Genomic DNA, 18,623 nt, shown 5'->3' with positions numbered 1-18,623 from the left:
CTGGCCAGGGGACTGACACTGACAGATACGGCAGGAGCTGACAGCCCCCAGGTGTTTTTGTACTTGGACTGTGAGGGTATAAAAGTCAAAGGATTGCTTCATTCAGGGTCCTTCCTTGGAGGCACCAACTCAGGGTGTTATTTTGTTACTTGGTTTTTGCACCACAATTTAATTGTTTTAAGGAGCTGGACATCTGCTATGGGAGACCTGGGGTCAGTCAGGGGAGGAAACCTGGTGTGACTGTGTGGGGGTGTAGCTGTGAAGGGGCCTCAGTCCCAGCTCAAGTGGGTGAGTGTGACTGCCAGGGTGGCTCCTGCAGGGCTGACAGGGAAGTTTCCTTAATATCAAAATGCAGTGTACATACATATTGGTGGTTGATAATGTTTTTCTATTTTTTTTAATATATTAAAAGGATTGAGTAGAAGGTGAATAATACATGATGCAATGTAATTGTTGCATATTGCCATTAACAGATCAATGGGTGTTGTCTGTTGTTGTTTGTATGCTTTGGGAGGGTATGCAGCCCCTGTTAGCAGGCATTGTCCATATTATAGCAACAAAAGGAGAAAAATCCAAGCAAAACCCAAAAAAATAAAAAACCACACATTTCATGGTTCAGAACTCAGAATTCAGAGAGAGACAACAGATAGAGACAACAAGATTAGGGTCACATTAAGATGACTAAGATGGTCTGATGTTACCTAGTCATGCACATAATTCAGTATTGTTGTAAACTTTTGGAGTTGTAAATTACAATTATTTTGTTCTTATTTCCACTGACTTCTCTGCTGAGTAATGAACACTTCAGAATTAGTAGCGGAAAAACCAAAATTGCTGTGGAAAAATACTCAAATATTTTTGAAAGAACTAAGTGTATTTTCACATGGTTTAAGCATGAATTGCAGGTCCAGGCTTCTGAGAAATGTGTGTAGTATGTGACACAGCCTAGATCTGCCTCAATGGTTATAATGGCTTAGTCGAGAGAATAAGTGAGAGTGCAATTTCACTTTGTAGCTAAGCTGATGTAACTGAGCCTTGACACCTCAGTGATATGTCCTGCGTCCTGTGGGTTGAATCAGGGAATCACGTGGCCATGAAGTTAATTTGGTGAACTGGATGATTGAATAGGAAACAAAAACAACAAAAAAAAAGTTTTCCAGTGAATAGCTTCACTGCTACCACTCCCCTTTCAACTATAAAATGTGCTAGATTCAATGCAATAAATTTTTGGATTGATAGAGGAGAGAAACAATTGTTCTGGCAGGTATTCCCAGCTGCATAGATTTAGCTTTGACATGGAATAATACCTTTCAAATTCCTGAACTTGGATATATGCTAAAGAGAAGAAATTAAAAGCTTAGTTTGGAATAGACTTTTCTTTTTTTCTTTCATATCCTTTATGCTGCACTTTTTTTTACCCATACCATTCACTATCTGATTCATAGGAATGTCATTATTCTGAACTGTTGTTGATGGATGTTGTTTTTTAAGAACATCCCAGAAGGAAAGGGGAAAGAAAGCAAGTGAGCCAGAGTTTCTGGTTCCATGGTGCATATGGGTGTGTGAATGTTGCTGGCTCTCATGACTCACTGCACAGCTTTGTGAGGTAAATTGGCCTGCATTAGCTTGCAGAGCGAGTATAAACTATTTCCCATAAATAGTGATACCTCACTTTGTCTCTGATGACTTCACAGAGCTAAATTTAGACAAGGAGCTAAGATTCACTTTCTAAAAAGCAGCATTTCTTTACAATGCCATTTCACTCCCATGCACCCCCACCTTAGGTGGTCGGGGCCCCATTCACATAGGGGAGGTGGGGGAGCCACTGCTTGTGTGTGCCTCTGTATGTTTAATTACTGCAGTAGTCTTACCTGTACATAGTGTGTACAGCAATTAGGTATTCTATGGTGAATGAGAATATATGTAAATAAAACAGCTGGACAGTGATTTAATATCCTCTGTGCTAAATCAGAAACAGCATACAAATTTAAAACAGTGTGCTTTTCACTTCAGGTCGCCTTAGGAATTGCACAGAGTGTGCCATGGAGACTGGCCAGTAACTGAGATAGACCTCCTAGCTCTTCCTGCTTTGCACAAAGGGGATCCCTGAGTGCTATTCACAGCTCCAGCAGCACAGGCTGTCTCCTGCTGAGAGTAGGAGGGTTCCTGTTTCAGGCAGCACAGGACAGTAACACATGACTCGCTGGTATGAACCAGTTTGCAATCTTCTAACCCGTACTGTAATGTTAAGTGTCTTCCTTTTGTTCTGGGCTGTGGGATATCCACGGCTTTTTCAGTTCGTATTCCCTTCCCTGTGCTCGCTCTCCTGTGGCATGGCAGCCGGCCGGACGGGATGTCCTGTCAGCCCTGGCTCCCTGGCCTTGCGAGATTTGGCCTCCGTGCAAAGAGCTGACTCAACACCTGCTCCGGGTTTAAAGGGGCCGAAGTCTACTTTATACAACGTGTGCTGCGAGCTTTTAACCTCTGAAATGCCGTTCTCTGAGGACTGCCTTGCAAAACCGCAGCAGTTGTTTCTCCCAGGGACCCTGAGGAGCAGCGGTGTGTGGAGTGACCTCCCCGTAATGCTGCCGAGCTGATGGATCCTGCCAGGGTACCGCTGCCCGTGGGAAAGCTGTGTGCACTGCCTCTTAGCATTCCTCTGGATGTTGTTTGGAAACTGCTGCAGAAACCAAACATGTTTTTCAGCATTTCATTTTGATAAGAAATTAGTACAGAATGAATGCTTTGTAACATCCAGAGCCAGGAATTGACCCAGTTCCCAATAGCCCTAACACAACCTGTCGCATGCAACGGCAGGATGAGTCTGTGATATAAAATTTCTTCTCCCATCTTTCATTTTAGCCTCACTCTTTATTGGTTAGAGTTCAGGACTGACTATTCCATTCCCTTCCACACCTCTCTTAGTTATATTATGCCAGCTTTCTGGTTTTCAGTAAAATGTCCTTAATCACCTAGTGTGAAAGATGTAATTTATAGAGCAAGATGCATGATTAGTGGTTGAAATATTTGTGAATTTCCATTCAGATTGACTCTTGTAACTAAAGAGACTGACCTTTAGCTGATACAAGTACATTGAAGTCAAGGAGAGACATCCTTAACAAACTATTATACCAAGAACTATGGTACAAGAAATTCATTTTTGATTATACAGATCTTCTAAGTAATGCAAACCTATGGGAATTAAGGCTTGAAGAGGCTTTTGGGTCTGTATAGATCAGTAAATATTATAGACAGTTGAACCATTCCTGCTAGGTATTTAGGTGCTTTTAAGGATAATGACAGAGGTTCTACCAGCTGCCCACAAATATCATCTTGAAGCATCATTCCCAAGATGGACAAAGTATCCCAGCAAGGGCTTTAATGAGTACTAAGTAAAGTGAAATGTTTATTTTACATATCTTACAGTACTTCTGTTTATACACCTCAGTATGTTTGCTTTTTTCACAAGAGTATGGCAGTGTTGACTCATGTTCAATTAGTGATCCAGTCTAACCCCAGGTCCTTTTATACAGGACTGCTGGGTAACTGCTGCTTCTGCTGTGGTTTTGCATGAACTGTTCCTTACAAAGGACAAATACTAACCTTAATTTATTTCCTAATTATTTTAGCCCTTTTTCCTTTACTTGCCCACATTACTATGAGTAATGTTCTTGACTTCAGAAGTGGTCAGAGGTGTTCCCTGTCCTTTTCCCCCCAAGCAAGCAATTAAAAATTATACTTTTATGTATTTATAACTGTATATTTGTATGGTGGATTAATGTCTGTGCCCACAGAAACTGATTTGATACCAGTCAGTTTCATAGTCATAATAGCAATCACTTTGAGCATGTCATTTTCAGCTGGTCTCCTGCACATGCACTATTTTGTCCAAAGTTTGCTCAGCTTTCTTATGCATGTTGCCCATAAAAAGCATCAAATCTTCCCTTAAGTTAAATGATATCCATATTTTCCCATCCATGACCCTTTTAAACCTGTCACAGTAAACAAGATCAGTTTGATGCAATTAGATCCTAACAAGTCTGGGGTTGTTACTTATCAACTTAGTATCTTCTAAAAATAGTTCATTTGTGCCAATATATTTTTCCAGGAATTGAAATTAGACCAACTGTTCCATAACTGCCTAGCTCATGTTTGTGGGTTTTATCTCTTTTTCTTCTTTATTTATTACTTTCTTGATGTTTTCTCTATTTATTTATTGTTTTGGAACCTTCACATTCCATAGCTTGCCACAATAATCAGTAGTGGTTCTGAGATAGCTGGCCAAGTACTTCAGAGAGACTGTATTAAGAAAAGGCTAACTAAAAATATAGATATCTTTTTAAGTAAATGGTCCCTCCTGTTCCCTCTCCCTCCCCTCAAATCAAGTTCTTGATCCTTTGTGTTTGGGGTTTTTAAACTAACAATTAAATATTGAGCATTTCTTCATATGTTGACTCTCTGCTTTAACCAAGCTGCCACTGCTCATTGACAATTACAAATAAGTGTTTCTTATTTCTATCTTAATTTAACTACCAACAGCCTTGAACCTTCTTGTGTCTGTGCCCAGACTTGTGATTCTTCCTTTACAGAATTTTCTGTATTTCAGAATCCTGTAAACTAAGCCTGTCTTTCAGTAAACACAGTATAGATTGAACAGATCAAATGTAAGTACTTTTCCAGATCTAGATTTATTCCTATAGTTCTTCTCTGAAACCTTTCCAAAGTTTAATAGCCTCAAATCTAAATTCACTGAATAAATGTCAGGCATATGCTATATTCACTAAATCTGAGCAAAGCTTCTAAGTGACTTGACTTGCACCACGTCTGGTTACTGTGGTTACCACAGAGTAAGAATGATGTACATGTGATTGCAGTGGAAGGGGAGCCTATGGCCAGAGTGAGAAGCAGTGTCAAGATGGGAGAGTGAACAGTGAACAGCTGGATATATCTGTGCCATCCTTACTAGCCCAGTCTCAGGTACAGCCTTCTTCCTCCCTCGACCCATCCATTCACTGGCTCCAATCTGCAGTATACTTTTGTGGTCTGCACCAGAGTTACCTTTATTAAGTTTCTCTCCCTTGCACCTCTAAGCTGCACCTCAGGGGTTTTTTAGTCATAAACCCCTTCTAGGGGGGATTATATGAACAAATAAAATGTCTCCTTCCTTGACAACTTACCTTTACTTAGGTCAGGAGGAGAGACAGAAAGGGGAGAATGCACAGGATCTGCAACAATGGGAATTCACAGGGTTTTTTTTTGTAAAGCACACAATCCAGCTCCAAACCTACTGCAGCAAGAGGAGCAGCAAAATTAACCTGATGAGTGGACACTTAGCAAAGTTATTCAAGCATAGCTCAGTTGCTGTGAGGACTCAGAGAAGAATTTGAAGATTCATAGCTGAAGATTTGAAGTTCCACTTATCAGGACAAGAGGATGAATATGTTGCTTTTGGCAAAATTATTTTTTGCAGAAGAGACCAGAGCTTTAAAATGGAATTTTGGAGGTTCATGATCAATTCAGAAAAAAAGTCACACCATCCTCACCCAGTGGATTTTGGTTCAGTAACTGACATTTTCTTAACGGAGAATGCAATATTTTCATATATATATATGAAATAAATATATATATTATATATATTTTCCTGCTTAGGATGCTTCTGCTCTAAATCAAATACTTTCATATTCTAGCTCACAAATGCAGACCTTCACAGAACAGAACATGGGGTTGAAATACAGCTGTTAGTTCTGGTCACATCCCAGTATGATCTGACCACTCTCTCTGATCCTAAACATTTAGTATCACAGTTCAGTTGGTACTAAACCTTCAACATAAATGAGCTTCCTCATGCTGTGGATAAATATTATTGTTTGAAAAGACTGTCCAAAGGATTTTTAGGTTTTTTTTTAAGCAGGCTATTCTCTAACCATTAGTCCATTACCTATTATAAATGCTGTAACTACAACGGTAGTGTTTCCCAGAGGAAACTTCTTTCAGGGGCAACAATGACTTTTAAAGAAGCTCTTCTTAAGCTATTCAGAAGACTCTGAAATTGTAACTGCTTGTTCATCCCAGTCATACTCTCAACAGTTTTGAAGCCCACTGTCTTATACCTCCTACTGTAAAACCTTTTGTGAATCTATAAGCAAGGTCAGTTTTGAGATTAGACAAGAATACTTGATTTAGTTCAAGTCTTAATTTTCCAAGGATGGAGGAGTTTAATTTGTACTGTCTGCTAAGACAGTAACTTAAAGTGTATTTACTGTTGTCTCTTTCTTTTACCAAGCAATTTTATTTATATAAAAATGCCAGCTACTTGTACAGAGCTAAGTAACTTTCAAAAGTAGCATTTTTCAATTAGTTTATATTACCTCACCTTGTTCAGTTAAACTTTATTTTAGTCAGATTTTTCTGTCTATTCATATATAAAAAAACATCATTATTCTATTGTTCTTTTATTTCATAAACATCTGACTGTAAAAACTGGTAGTCAGTATTAAGATCATGTATGAAAAAGGATTTTGTAACAGATGCAGATGCTTTTTATTGCTATTAAGAAACAATGCAATAAAGAACACTTATAGATGGAAGTAAGGCTGTATGCTCATGCTATAGTTTATGTTGAACTTTGTACCAATGTATGTACCATGATAATTGTAATATAGGGATTAAAAAGCCTTTCATGGTAAATATGAGGCTAATTGTATGATAGATTAGTGCTGTGTACCAGAATCCAGTTTTGCTGATCACCAATTACTATTGGTAACTTTGGACTGCTTTTCCACCACTTTCTGAAAATGCCCTCAAGAAATCTTAGTGCTTCTTTCCTATATAGTGAGCTTGAGATACTCTGTTTATATTCAGATCTGTGTTTCAAGTCTTGTGCTTATAAAGTCTGTTTGCTCACACTCCTGAATGACCTTGGTCATTGCAGTTAGAATGGTTGTACAAGCACTACTAACCTTCATCTTTGCACAGGAGTCTGACCAAAAAAATGCCATGTGTATATGGTAGAGAATTCAAATTCTTTAGAGGTGCTCAGTGAGCACATCTTTTATCTCCTAGCATGATTTCACTGGCTGTGACTGTGTTCTAAGGTTATAGCCCATTCTGCATGTGCTGGAGCTACATGCTAAAATGGAAGTAATCCTGAAGTAGCTACTGTGAACTCAAAATCCAGTTAAGATATACTTTTTAAAGCTAAAAATTTTAGCTTATATATTGACAGCATTACTTTTAATATCATTTGATCCAAGATTTAAAACCTTTTTTAAATGGTAGTTTCTGTCTAGGTTCCTACAGTACAAATGCTTTAGAGCATTCTGTGTTCTTGCACTGGAGACATATGTGGACATAGGATATCTCAGTTTAGCATATGTTCACCAGTGATTGAAGGAGAATGAGTAATTTTTGCCCACAAAGTCCTCCTATTTCTGAAGTCAGTCTGAATTGAATAGGCCCTGTTTCAATGCCTAAATGTCCTGGACTTCTTGAATCTCTTGTCTCTGTTCCTTCCTAAACATTACATATTAAAGTGATTAATTTTACCAAATTAATAAAATCTAAAACTTTTATAGGCTGGTTGCACACAGGATTTAGTCCAGTGTAGGCCTATTTCTGTTAGCTGAGAAGATTCTTCAGAATGCATTTCCACTGTATTATCTGAGGCTACTCATATATCAGAAGCTCCCCAGCTGTATAAATATTTGTGAGATTGATAATAGGAATGTTCTTCTAATACAGTAGGCAAGAAGAGATGCACTAATTGTTGAGAGAATAAAAACATGTATTGGTGAAACTAAAGAGGAAATATTAAAATTACTTTGAAAACTCATTTAAATAAGTGGAAGGGGAAAACAACTGCTGTAGACTTAAACTAGGACCAGGTTTAAAAAATTGTACCACAAATTCAGCTTACATAGCTTTCAGCTATGTAGATACCACAAAAAACTACTTCCCTAAGAAATATCTGGTTCTGAGAGCCTTTAGTTGTGAAAGTCTTCTAAGAAAAGTATCCTTTAAAAATTAGAAATATGCAGTTTAGTGTGGACCATACAGAAATTAGTAACATATTTCCTTCTTCCTTTTCCTGTTCAGGCACAAATAATTTACTACATTTGGGAAGTGTTTAAACTACCCTTTTATGAAAATGGATTCTTTGACAGATTGGTCCATTAAAAATACCCCCCACTGAAATACACATTTTAGAAGGTAACTTCAAACCATCTTGAAGAATAAGGCTTTTTAACTGTGTCTACAGTCTTTGCTTTATGGAAGATCCTAAAGAAGTGCTCCCTAGCTTTCTTGCCAAATATTACACTTTAGTGTTCAGCCCAAGCCACTTCACAATAATGCATTTCCATTTCCAGAAAGCAGACCACCTTCCTTTTCCTGCCCTTTTATTACTATGTCTTCATATGCACTGTCTTCACTAGGAACTGCCCCGAAGGTTAGTTTTGGGGAAAGCTGAACCATCCTACACCCCCACCACTAATCTCTGCTGAAAAACATATGAAGGGCTGAGAGAGGATTTATTTTTTCCTTTCTTAAAAAAAAAGTATCTGTTTAAGATCTGAACCTTTTTTCAGGTTTTTACTCTGAAACTGGTGACTTTTGCAAAAGGTGTATTCTAAACTCAGCATCTTCTCTAATGACATTTTGATTTTTTTTTTTTTTACAAAATGCATCTTTTTAATCTTTCATGTGGAATAATACCCTATCTGATAGAAAAATATCCATATCAAACCATGAAATACTAAGTTTACTGCTCTGTCATGAATTCGATGCTGGGTTTCTCTCAGCTAGAAAAACTTGAAGTCAAGTGGAAGGGTACATTTGTAGATGCATGAGGTAGTTTTTATTATTATTTTGCTGATGTTGTTATTTTTGTTTGTTTTTGAGTAAGAGGCTGTTTCCATGCTTTACAATTGCAACCTGAAGAGCATACCAATAAATGAATGGCTTATAGCTGTCTATAGATAAGTAACAATTTCTGACAGGCATATAATGTAGCTGAATAAGAACATGGACTACATAGCCTTGCAGATAATTTTAAAATAACATAGATAGTTCAGCTTCTCAGATTAATTTCTCTTGAATGGGTGCAAGAGATGTTGAATATTTAATGGATTTTCTTACATCAGTTACAAGCGACTAAACCAGATAAAATCCACTGGAATCACGAGGGCTTTTATTTCTGATGTTGTGAGCTGTTTTGTGACTCCTCATTGCCATAATTCTAAAAATAATTCGCCAGGGCTGCGGGTTTTCCCATGTGAAAATACGGTATGGGGGCACTTCTCGCAGTTAGGGTTTCTTGTAGAGCCCCCACGTCCCGAATGCGTCCGTGACTGATACATCTGAACTTCAGACGCTTCTTTGCTGGAGGTGCGCCCGCCTTGAGTTCTATGTTTTCTAAGACGAGTCAACTTTTGTCCTCTAATGGTACAACAAAGACAGAAGAAGGTTGGGTTTTTGTTGTTTTTTTACTTTTAAGACAAACGATGGCTTCTTATTCTGGTGTAATAAGCTTTCAGAAATTCCTGCTCTCCCCCTCCTTCTCCACCTTGGATTCTTTGAGACTTGCAACGTACTGGGGCACGGGGAGTCTCGTATTTCGTCATGTTTAGCCGACATTTGTTACTTGCCGGTCAGGTAACTCACTGAACATCTCTGATCTCACTGATTGCGTTCCTTTGTGTCCCTAATGCGAAATACAATTAATTGGCCGGGGGCTGCTCCCCGGAGACTTTCGTCAGCCGCGGCATCCCTCCGGGCCGGCCGTGACGCCAGGCCTGACGCTCCGCGGCGCCCCGGCCCGAGCCGCTGGGCCCTGCAGGGGGCCGGGGCTGCTCGGCGCTGCCCCGCTTCCTCCGCACAAGGCGGCCACGCCCGCCGCCGCTCTCCATCCCGGCGCGGCCCCTCAGCACACCGCGGGCCGGGCCCGCTCGCCGGGTCGGGCCGGGCCGGGCCGGTACCGCTCGGGCCGGGGGTCCGCCCAGCCCTGACGGGGCGGGGGCGCTCCGTGCCGGGCGGGGCCGCGGGGCCGCCGGGAGCGGTGACGTGTCCCCGAGGCCCCGCCCCCTGCTAGGGTATATAAGGGGCGGCGCTCACGTTGTCGGTCTTTTCGCTCCGGGTTTGCCGCCGTCGCCGAGCAGGTGAGGCTCGTTCGCAGGGCCGGGCCGGGCCGGGGTCCGCCCGGGGCGGTGGCGAGCGCCGAGCTGGGGCGTGGTGGGGGCCGAGGGGAGGGGGAGGGGGAGGCAGGGAGGGGCCGGGGGTGCCAGCGGGAGCCGGGGCGGACGGACTGGCAGGGAGCGCGGGGCGGCGGGATGGCGGCGCGTCGTCCTCCTCGATTACCATGTGCACTCCCCCGTTGCCCGGGCTGAGGTCGGGGGAGCGGCGTGTCCGGGCGGGCGTGGGGCAGAAGGCGCCCGGCAGCCTCCCATTAAACCCCACGGACGGCGGCGCGGGGCCGTGCCTGGCCCGTCGGGGTGCGGCGGATGCCGTCGGGGGGGAGAGGGGTCGGGGCACGAGTGAAAAGATGGCCGCTCGCCCTGCCTGCCCGCCGCCAGCGCCACAAAATGGAGGACGCGGCGGCCCGGGCGGGGTGAGTCACACAAAGGAGCGGGGCGGCCCCGCCCTCCGCGCTGCCCGCCGGGCCCGCTCGCCGCCGCCCCGCGCCCCGGCCGCCGCCGCCGGGGTAACTCGAGCCCGGGGAGGGGGCGACGCGAGGGGCGCTCCGAGGGGCCCCCGGCCCGCCCGCCGCGCTCCTCCCCTCCCCCGCGGGGCGGGGCCGCCATCCCGGCCAGGCCGCCCCGCATGTGGCGCCGCCATCGCTGCCCTAGGCCCGACCGAGGCGTAACCAGCTTTTTTCTGGAAACCCACAGGTGTCGATTCTCTTTTGCCAAAAGAAAGAACTCGTTTAATCCAAAATGGGAAAGGAGAAGACCCACATCAACATCGTTGTCATCGGCCACGTCGATTCTGGCAAGTCCACCACCACCGGCCACCTCATCTACAAATGTGGGGGTATCGACAAGAGAACCATCGAGAAGTTCGAGAAGGAAGCAGCTGAGGTGCGTGGGCCCCTAGCAGCCAGCAAAATTCCAGGCTGTGGGAACGAATAGAGCTTTAATTGAAAAGTGAACCTGCAGAGCATTGAGTGGCCACGGGGAGGCAGTTCGGTCGCCTCTCCCCCCGGAGCTGAACAAGTGGCTCAGTGTTGCGTGGCCACAGGGCGGCAGCTGCGTTGCAGTTGTCCCCGAGTTGGAGCAAGTCTTAAGTGTTCAGTCTGCCATTGTGTTAGCTGCAGAAACTCAGATTGTGAAATGCAGAGCAAGTGAAGAGAAGGTAGTCTTAGGCTGCATCTAAACAGTAACATCTGGAAATCAAGTTAAATGGCCAGATTCAAACTGCATGGAAAGAAGTTGATCTTTTGAGGTCTAATTTAAAAATCGGAGAGTTAACTGATAACTGCGTTTTTTCTGTGTAATAACAGCATGGATCATAAGAATGTTACAGGATAAAATTCAGCAAACGTTGAGCAGAGTGGAAGTTTTAAGTGTTGATTATTGCAAGGACTGAAGTAGTAGGAGGACTTGGAATTGTAGAGGACACTTGATAGTAGGACTCAGGCTCAAGAGCTCTATCATAAAAATGCATTAGTGAAATTAACAAGCTGTCAAGGAGCATAAACTGTCAACAGGTTCAATAAGGTTCAACAGTTGGCATCTCTCACCAGTGATGCCAAGTGTATCTTAATGGCATGTTTTATGAGCAGCAGGGTTTTTCAGTGTTAAGTGAGTTACTATTATTAGATTTTACTCTTAAGCCAGGGTGTAATCTTTCTGAACTAGTTGCAGATATGGAACTCTTCTTTTAATGGGAATTAAAAAATGTGTTTTTCTTGTAACCGTAGATGGGCAAAGGTTCCTTCAAATATGCCTGGGTCTTGGACAAGCTGAAGGCTGAACGTGAGCGTGGTATTACTATTGATATTTCCCTGTGGAAATTTGAAACTAGCAAATACTACGTCACCATCATTGATGCTCCTGGACACAGAGACTTCATTAAAAACATGATTACTGGAACTTCTCAGGTATGTAAAGAAAGTGGGGTTTGGGAAGCTCAGGAGGATTGTTCTTGGTTGGTTGGGGGGGTAGGTTACTGTAGTACTTGAACATACATGCAAGCATTATAGTGAGGGTTTGTATTTTTTTTTTTCTTTTCAAAGGCTGATTGTGCTGTCCTGATTGTTGCTGCTGGTGTTGGTGAGTTCGAGGCTGGTATTTCCAAGAACGGGCAGACCCGTGAGCATGCCCTTCTGGCCTACACCCTGGGTGTGAAACAGCTGATTGTTGGTGTGAACAAGATGGATTCCACTGAGCCACCCTACAGCCAGAAGAGATATGAAGAGATTGTCAAAGAAGTCAGCACTTATATCAAGAAGATTGGCTACAACCCAGACACTGTGGCTTTCGTGCCAATTTCTGGTTGGAATGGTGACAACATGCTGGAGCCTAGCTCTAACGTAGGTTTGGCATTTATTTCTATTAAGGCATGAAACTAGGAGAGGGCTGTTATGACTGATTATGCAAGGATAAAATGCACGTGTTTTGTAATAGTTATGTTTGGGAAGTGCTAAGGTCCAAGATAAATTCTAGCACTTGAAAAAATTCTTACTTTGCAACAGTAAACTGAGATAATGGTAAGAGACAGCACTTGTGCTTTTCCAGCCTTGCACCATGAAAGCAGGCAGTGAGATTAACCTGGGCTTGTTTCCATTCCAGATGCCCTGGTTCAAGGGGTGGAAGATCACCCGTAAGGATGGCAGTGCCAGCGGAACCACTCTCCTTGAAGCCCTGGACTGCATCCTGCCGCCAACTCGTCCAACTGACAAACCTCTGCGTCTGCCTCTTCAGGATGTCTACAAAATCGGCGGTATGTGCTCTGGAATGCTGCTCTTGTGCCAGTAACAGCTGATGTATGGGCCAGAAATGCAGGCATTAGCTCAAGAGCTGCTTTTCCAAGTCAAAAACTAAAATCCCTGTCTCCAGTGGGTTTTTTCCCTGATAAGGACATGTATTCACTAAGCTGAGTAATGAATAATACTGTTTTCGTTCCTTGCTTGCAGGCATTGGTACTGTACCAGTCGGCCGTGTGGAAACAGGTGTTCTGAAGCCAGGCATGGTGGTGACATTTGCCCCCGTCAACGTAACAACTGAAGTTAAATCTGTTGAGATGCACCACGAGGCCCTGAGCGAAGCTCTGCCTGGTGACAACGTTGGCTTCAATGTTAAGAACGTGTCTGTGAAAGATGTTCGCCGTGGTAATGTTGCTGGTGACAGCAAGAATGACCCTCCCATGGAAGCTGCTGGCTTCACTGCACAGGTATTTTTTGCAGCTGTTCAGGGATGTTGGGAATGTATTTCTGTATTCCAAAATAGGAGTCTTGTCAGGTTAAGCTATAAAGTGACATAGAGTTTTATTCTGAGTTACATTTGATTGAAGCAAATCTCATTCACTTTGGCTTTGTTTGCCCCCCTTCTAACTTGGCTTTCTTTGTTTCTTAGGTCATTATCCTGAACCACCCTGGCCAAATCAGTGCTGGCTATGCCCCTGTGCTGGATTGCCATACTGCTCACATTGCTTGCAAATTTGCTGAGCTCAAGGAGAAGATCGATCGTCGTTCTGGCAAGAAGCTGGAGGATGGCCCCAAGTTCCTGAAGTCTGGAGATGCTGCCATCGTTGATATGATCCCTGGCAAACCCATGTGTGTTGAGAGCTTCTCTGATTATCCTCCTCTCGGTAAGGCATCTCACATTAACACTGGTCTCTGGAAAAGACACTCGTCACTTTCTAGTACTGGGGTGCAGTGTGTTCTATGAAATGCTGATGTAAGCTGTGACTTGAAACTGAAGTGGAACCAAGACTTCACTGGTACAGGGAGAGGTGGTCTGGAGAAGGGTGATTCCTCTTCCCTATCTGGTTCCAGAGCAGTGCTGGCCTATTTACACCAACCTGTGTGTTTCCACTGTGCAGAACGGGCTGTGAGTTAGGCAGCAGAGACAAAAGTTACAAAACGTGTTTTTGCTTTCAGGTCGTTTTGCCGTGCGTGACATGAGGCAGACGGTCGCTGTTGGTGTCATCAAGGCAGTTGACAAGAAGGCTGGAGGAGCTGGCAAGGTCACAAAGTCTGCCCAGAAGGCCCAGAAGGCTAAATGAAAATTCTGTACACCAGCTGCCACCTCAGTCTTAATCAGTGGTGGAAGAACGGTCTCAGAACTGTTTGTCTCAATTGGCCATTTAAGTTTAATAGTGAAAGACTGGTTAATGATTACCATGCATCGTAAAAGCTTCAGAAGGAAAGGAATGTTTGTGGACCATTTGTTTCGTGGCAGTTTAAGTTATTAGTCTTTAAAATCGATAAATTTTTTAAAATGGAAACTTGACCAAAAATCTGTCACAGAATTTGAGACCATTAAAACAGAAGTTCAATGCTATGTCTCTGTGTTTTTTGGGTTAATGTTAAGTTTATGGCAAAACCTATAGCTAGTCATGCTGGGATAAGAGAGGTTCATTGTTACTTAAGTATGTTAATTACAATGCAAAAACTCAAAATTACTTAAGAGAACAAAATTCAGCTACAAGTTTACTTTCTAACTGATCTAAGCCTTAAGCTTTTCTGGTGCTTTCTTCAAATACAGATTTTAAATTGGGTTGCACAAACACCAGGTAACAGTTACAGTATTTTGGTGCATTCTGTGATGCATCAAGAAAAGTCTACATTGAGAATAAAGAAGTGTGAACACATTTAACCTTAAAAAAGTTAAAAAATAATAGTGTTGGGTTTCCAGCATTTTGTACACGGACTTCTCTAGTCAGAAGCAGAACCAGATGGTTTTTTTTTCTGGGGAACTGATGTTGTGTAGCTCTTAAAACACCTTTTCTAACATACAGTAAGGCATTGAATAGCCAAATCTGAAATTTCTGTCTAGAGTTACACTTTGATGCAAACTGAGTGAACCACCATTGTAGCCTGCACCAAATGGCACAGTGGGACAAGGTGCCTGCTGTCTTTTTAAAAATAGGTTGAAAATTTGTATCAGACAGTCACTTACAGGGGACTTGGGTATCTAGTCCAAACTACTATTAATAATCACTGGACAAATAATCCCAAGTAAAATGTTGTGGGCTTTAGGAGTACCAGCTGTAATAATTAAGAATTCTGGCATAGAAGCCTTGCTTCAAGTTGGTAAATGGGGGCAAGCAGTTAATGGATAATCAGAGCTGACTTGCGTAATGGTGCAGCTGTTTTACTAACCTTTCACATGATTTCCCCACAGCATCCCCACAGAAGGTCAGAATTTGGTATCTTTGAGGGACTTGTTCCATGACACCAGTATGTTTGTTCTGCCTGTAATGGCTGTATTCTCTCGTTTGTTTTCCTTTCCTTCTCTAGCTGTGTGCTTGCTCTGCAGGAACTCATATCTGTACTGCTTGGATAGATCTGAACTGCTGTTACTTCTTTTCATGCTTTGTTTGTTTGGATCTTACCTCTTTTTTTTTTTGCTCACCTTCTGTGTCTTAACTGCAGTGAAACCTTGGAGCATTACACACTGGTTTTGAGGGTACAGTGGAAGCCGGGTCTAGAGAGCTTCGTAGCAGGCTATGGAATTCAGTAAAAAAATATCTGCTGCTTAAATTTTGCTTCTGGAGGTTTGTTAGTGTCCCCAAGGCAACAGGAAGTACATAACTTCAAAATGGGAGGCAGACCTACTGTTGCCATAATAAGGCTTGAAGTATCTTGCCAAATCTTAGCGTGCTTTTCAGTTAAACCGCTACATATTTTCCAAGAGCCTTGGGTCAGACTGGTTCAGCACAGTTGTGATTTGGATGAAAAGCAAAGCAGCTTCGGCTCCGGCTGCCTTCAGCATGGCTCTGCCTTCCTTACATTTCCTGCACATTCCTTTGTTAGGCGCAGGATGTTTGCTTTGGCCGGCCGTGGCCTGGATGCACAGCACCCTGTCTGCAGTGCCTCTGCACGCTGCACAGGGTGTCTGCCTGCGTGTACTTGCTCCATGGTAGTTTGGAAATGGGATTGGAGTAAGCAACTCATTCAAATCCTTAGGGAAAAGAAGGTGTGACCCAGCGGTGTGGTGCATAGACCAGATGAACTGCCAGAGCTGCTGGGAGGCTGGGTCACGGCAGAACAGCCTGGCTGAGGAGCAGGGCAAGAGAGCTGCAGACTTTGTGCCAGAGGGACTGGCCCTGCTTCTAGCAGGAAAAAGGCCCTAAAAAATAATACTGCATCTAACAACTTAATGTGTGCATAACACACTTGAGAATACTGTGCCTGCAATACGAGTAATTGCTTTCATGTATTTAAAACCTACATTTTACACATTTGGCTTGCTTTCTTTCTTTTTTACTTTTATACACCGGATTTGCTTTCTATGCACTAACGTAATGCCATCTCAGTTCTTTTATTAATCTGACTACTTGGGGAAATGGTTAGACTTTTGTAAACAAAATTTGGGAATAGAACTACTTCAATCAAACTTTTAATAAATGTTCTTAGTTGAGAACTGTATTTGTCTTCTGACTGCTTATTTTTTTTAAGCAACTTTTACAGCTGTCCTTTAATCTTTCCTCACTGTCCTGCAATTCTGTTGGTTTTCATGCAGAAGTGTGACAGCATGCTGCCATGGTGATGGAGCTAGCCCTGAAGGCAGAAAACTGGCTGGGTTGGTCTTTGTAGGGAAATGGAGCAGTGCAGTCATAGCTGATACCACTAAGTAACTTCTTGCTCAGTGTTGGTGTTCTCTAGGTGGATAGTTCAGGCTGGAATAAAATGGACTCTGCTCAGATTACTGCCCAGAAGGATTGTAATTATATCTCAGATCAGCTTGTACAAGGCTAATAACTGGAATAACATAGTTTACAAATTACAAATACTAATTCACATTCTGAATTTAGCTGTCTCTCTATATTTTGAAATGTATTGACAAATTTTGAAAAATTTTTTTCTGTAAATGCCTATTTCAAAATTTAGATTTGGTCAAAATAAATCATACAGAGGCAAACTTTACAGAGATACTATTTTCCTCATTGGTGCTAAATGACTATCTGTTTAAAACCGTGTAAGTTCAGTCTGATAAATACAACCCCCCTGGTTTTAGTTTTTATTAGTTTTATGTTTATGTAGTGCCCAGAGGAGGCAGTGGGAGGGCTGATAAGCTGCACCCACAGCAGCACCCTGAGGGACCCTGAACACCTCAGGTCCTGCTCAAAGCATCTGCTTCACCCAAAGCTCCTTTTTTTTCTACATGAATTTCTCACACATTCTACTGCAAGTTATAAATTCCTGACAGTATTAGCACCTTTGAATTTATTAATTTCAATAACTTGAATTTTTCATGTCATCTGAGTGCACCAAATAGTACTTCCTGTCTAGGAATTTAGTTCTCTGAAACTGCAAATCTTAAATAATAGCCAAACCATAAGCTAAGCAGAGGAATGAACTGTGACCATGGAAGATAATACTGGGCAAAATTACCTTTCTCTTGCAATGCTGCTCCTGCTTACCAAGGAGAGGCCTGAAACCACTTCACTTCAGGAGAAAGAAAAGGGCACCTGGGGTGCAAAAGAGCTGAAGAAAAACCTTCTAGATATCAAAACTGTATTGGCTTCCAACGTACAGGAGCTGTGGTTTTTTAGCCTTTTCTGAGTCCTCTTTAGTGCCTTCACATTATTTCTGCATTATAAGTCAATTACAGAGTTGCCTGCTTTTTTAGAGATCAGGTTACTTTCCTGGCTGCCTATCAGTAATTCTTTAATCCTGTTATGTTTCAAATATTTACACAACATAATTCAAATCTGCCAGTTCTCTGTACTGCTACTGCCACGGTGACAGCTGAACCCACATTTTCCATGGAGGATGCTGAGGAAAGGTGGGGATAAATCAGAGTGGGATACCCTGACAAAGGATCTCTGGCCTGTGGGTGGGGGGACAGTGGGGCAGCAGTGGGGTGCACATGGGCTGTCAGCCAAGGAGCTGCCATTTGTGCAGGTTTTGCTTATTTCTTCCTTCAAAAAAGCAAAACAAGTTGGAAGGTACCTAACCTTTCATTTAGCAAATCATCCCCGTGGGCCAAGTGCATGATTTGAGGATGCAGTAGCAACAGGTTTGCCCTCAGTGTGCTGAGGTGCTGGCTGGCTCTTGTCAGTGGAGCAATCCAGAACCCTGGGCATCCTCCTGCAAGGGCACCTGCCAGCTCAGGCCCAGCACAAACACTAGTGCATGGGTTAATATGCTAATTTTTTGCATTACACAGTCACTAGGGATAAGCAGAGCCAGGTCACCCCTAACTCTGGTCCTGCCTGCCCTGCCAGCAGCAGTCACAGTCACATTTTCCCTTTCAGCCCAGTAAAATCTGGATTATTTAAAACAAAGGGAAGAGCCACAGTGTTTTCCCACCCAGGTGCCTATTCTGCACAGCTCAGCACTGCTGGTGCAGCTGCTGACTCCCAACCTGTACAGGGATGGAAAGGCAAGACAAATGTCCCCCCCTGGGGGGGTTGAAATTTAAAAGATCCAGATTCCTCTTATCTGCAGCCACCTGGGC

General features: G+C 43.0%; 1 protein-coding gene across 1 annotated transcript; it reads left to right on the top strand.

The window, feature by feature from the left end:
- The first annotated feature begins 10,026 nt into the window (after positions 1–10,026).
- EEF1A1 (eukaryotic translation elongation factor 1 alpha 1) lies at positions 10,027–14,498 on the top strand. The gene is made up of 8 exons (XM_056487581.1): positions 10,027–10,154; positions 10,884–11,072; positions 11,915–12,094; positions 12,230–12,526; positions 12,786–12,936; positions 13,130–13,386; positions 13,569–13,803; positions 14,096–14,498. Exons 2-8 carry the CDS (start codon positions 10,929–10,931, stop codon positions 14,218–14,220), a joined length of 1,389 nt encoding a protein of 462 aa, XP_056343556.1. The 5' UTR covers positions 10,027–10,154; positions 10,884–10,928; the 3' UTR covers positions 14,221–14,498.
- Positions 14,499–18,623: the final 4,125 nt, after the last annotated feature.

The sequence above is a fragment of the Oenanthe melanoleuca genome, chromosome 3 (assembly GCF_029582105.1).
Source record: "Oenanthe melanoleuca isolate GR-GAL-2019-014 chromosome 3, OMel1.0, whole genome shotgun sequence".
Classification (NCBI taxonomy): Eukaryota; Metazoa; Chordata; class Aves; order Passeriformes; family Muscicapidae; genus Oenanthe; species Oenanthe melanoleuca.
This window is presented reverse-complemented; position numbering and strand designations above follow the sequence as displayed.

Coding starts and splice junctions, on each gene's coding strand:
- EEF1A1 (XM_056487581.1), top strand. CDS start 10,929: ATGGGAAAGGAGAAGACCCACATCAACATCGTTGTCATCGGCCACGTC. Junction 11,073..11,914: donor TCGAGAAGGAAGCAGCTGAG/GTGCGTGGGCCC, acceptor TTGTAACCGTAG/ATGGGCAAAGGTTCCTTCAA. Junction 12,937..13,129: donor GGATGTCTACAAAATCGGCG/GTATGTGCTCTG, acceptor CCTTGCTTGCAG/GCATTGGTACTGTACCAGTC.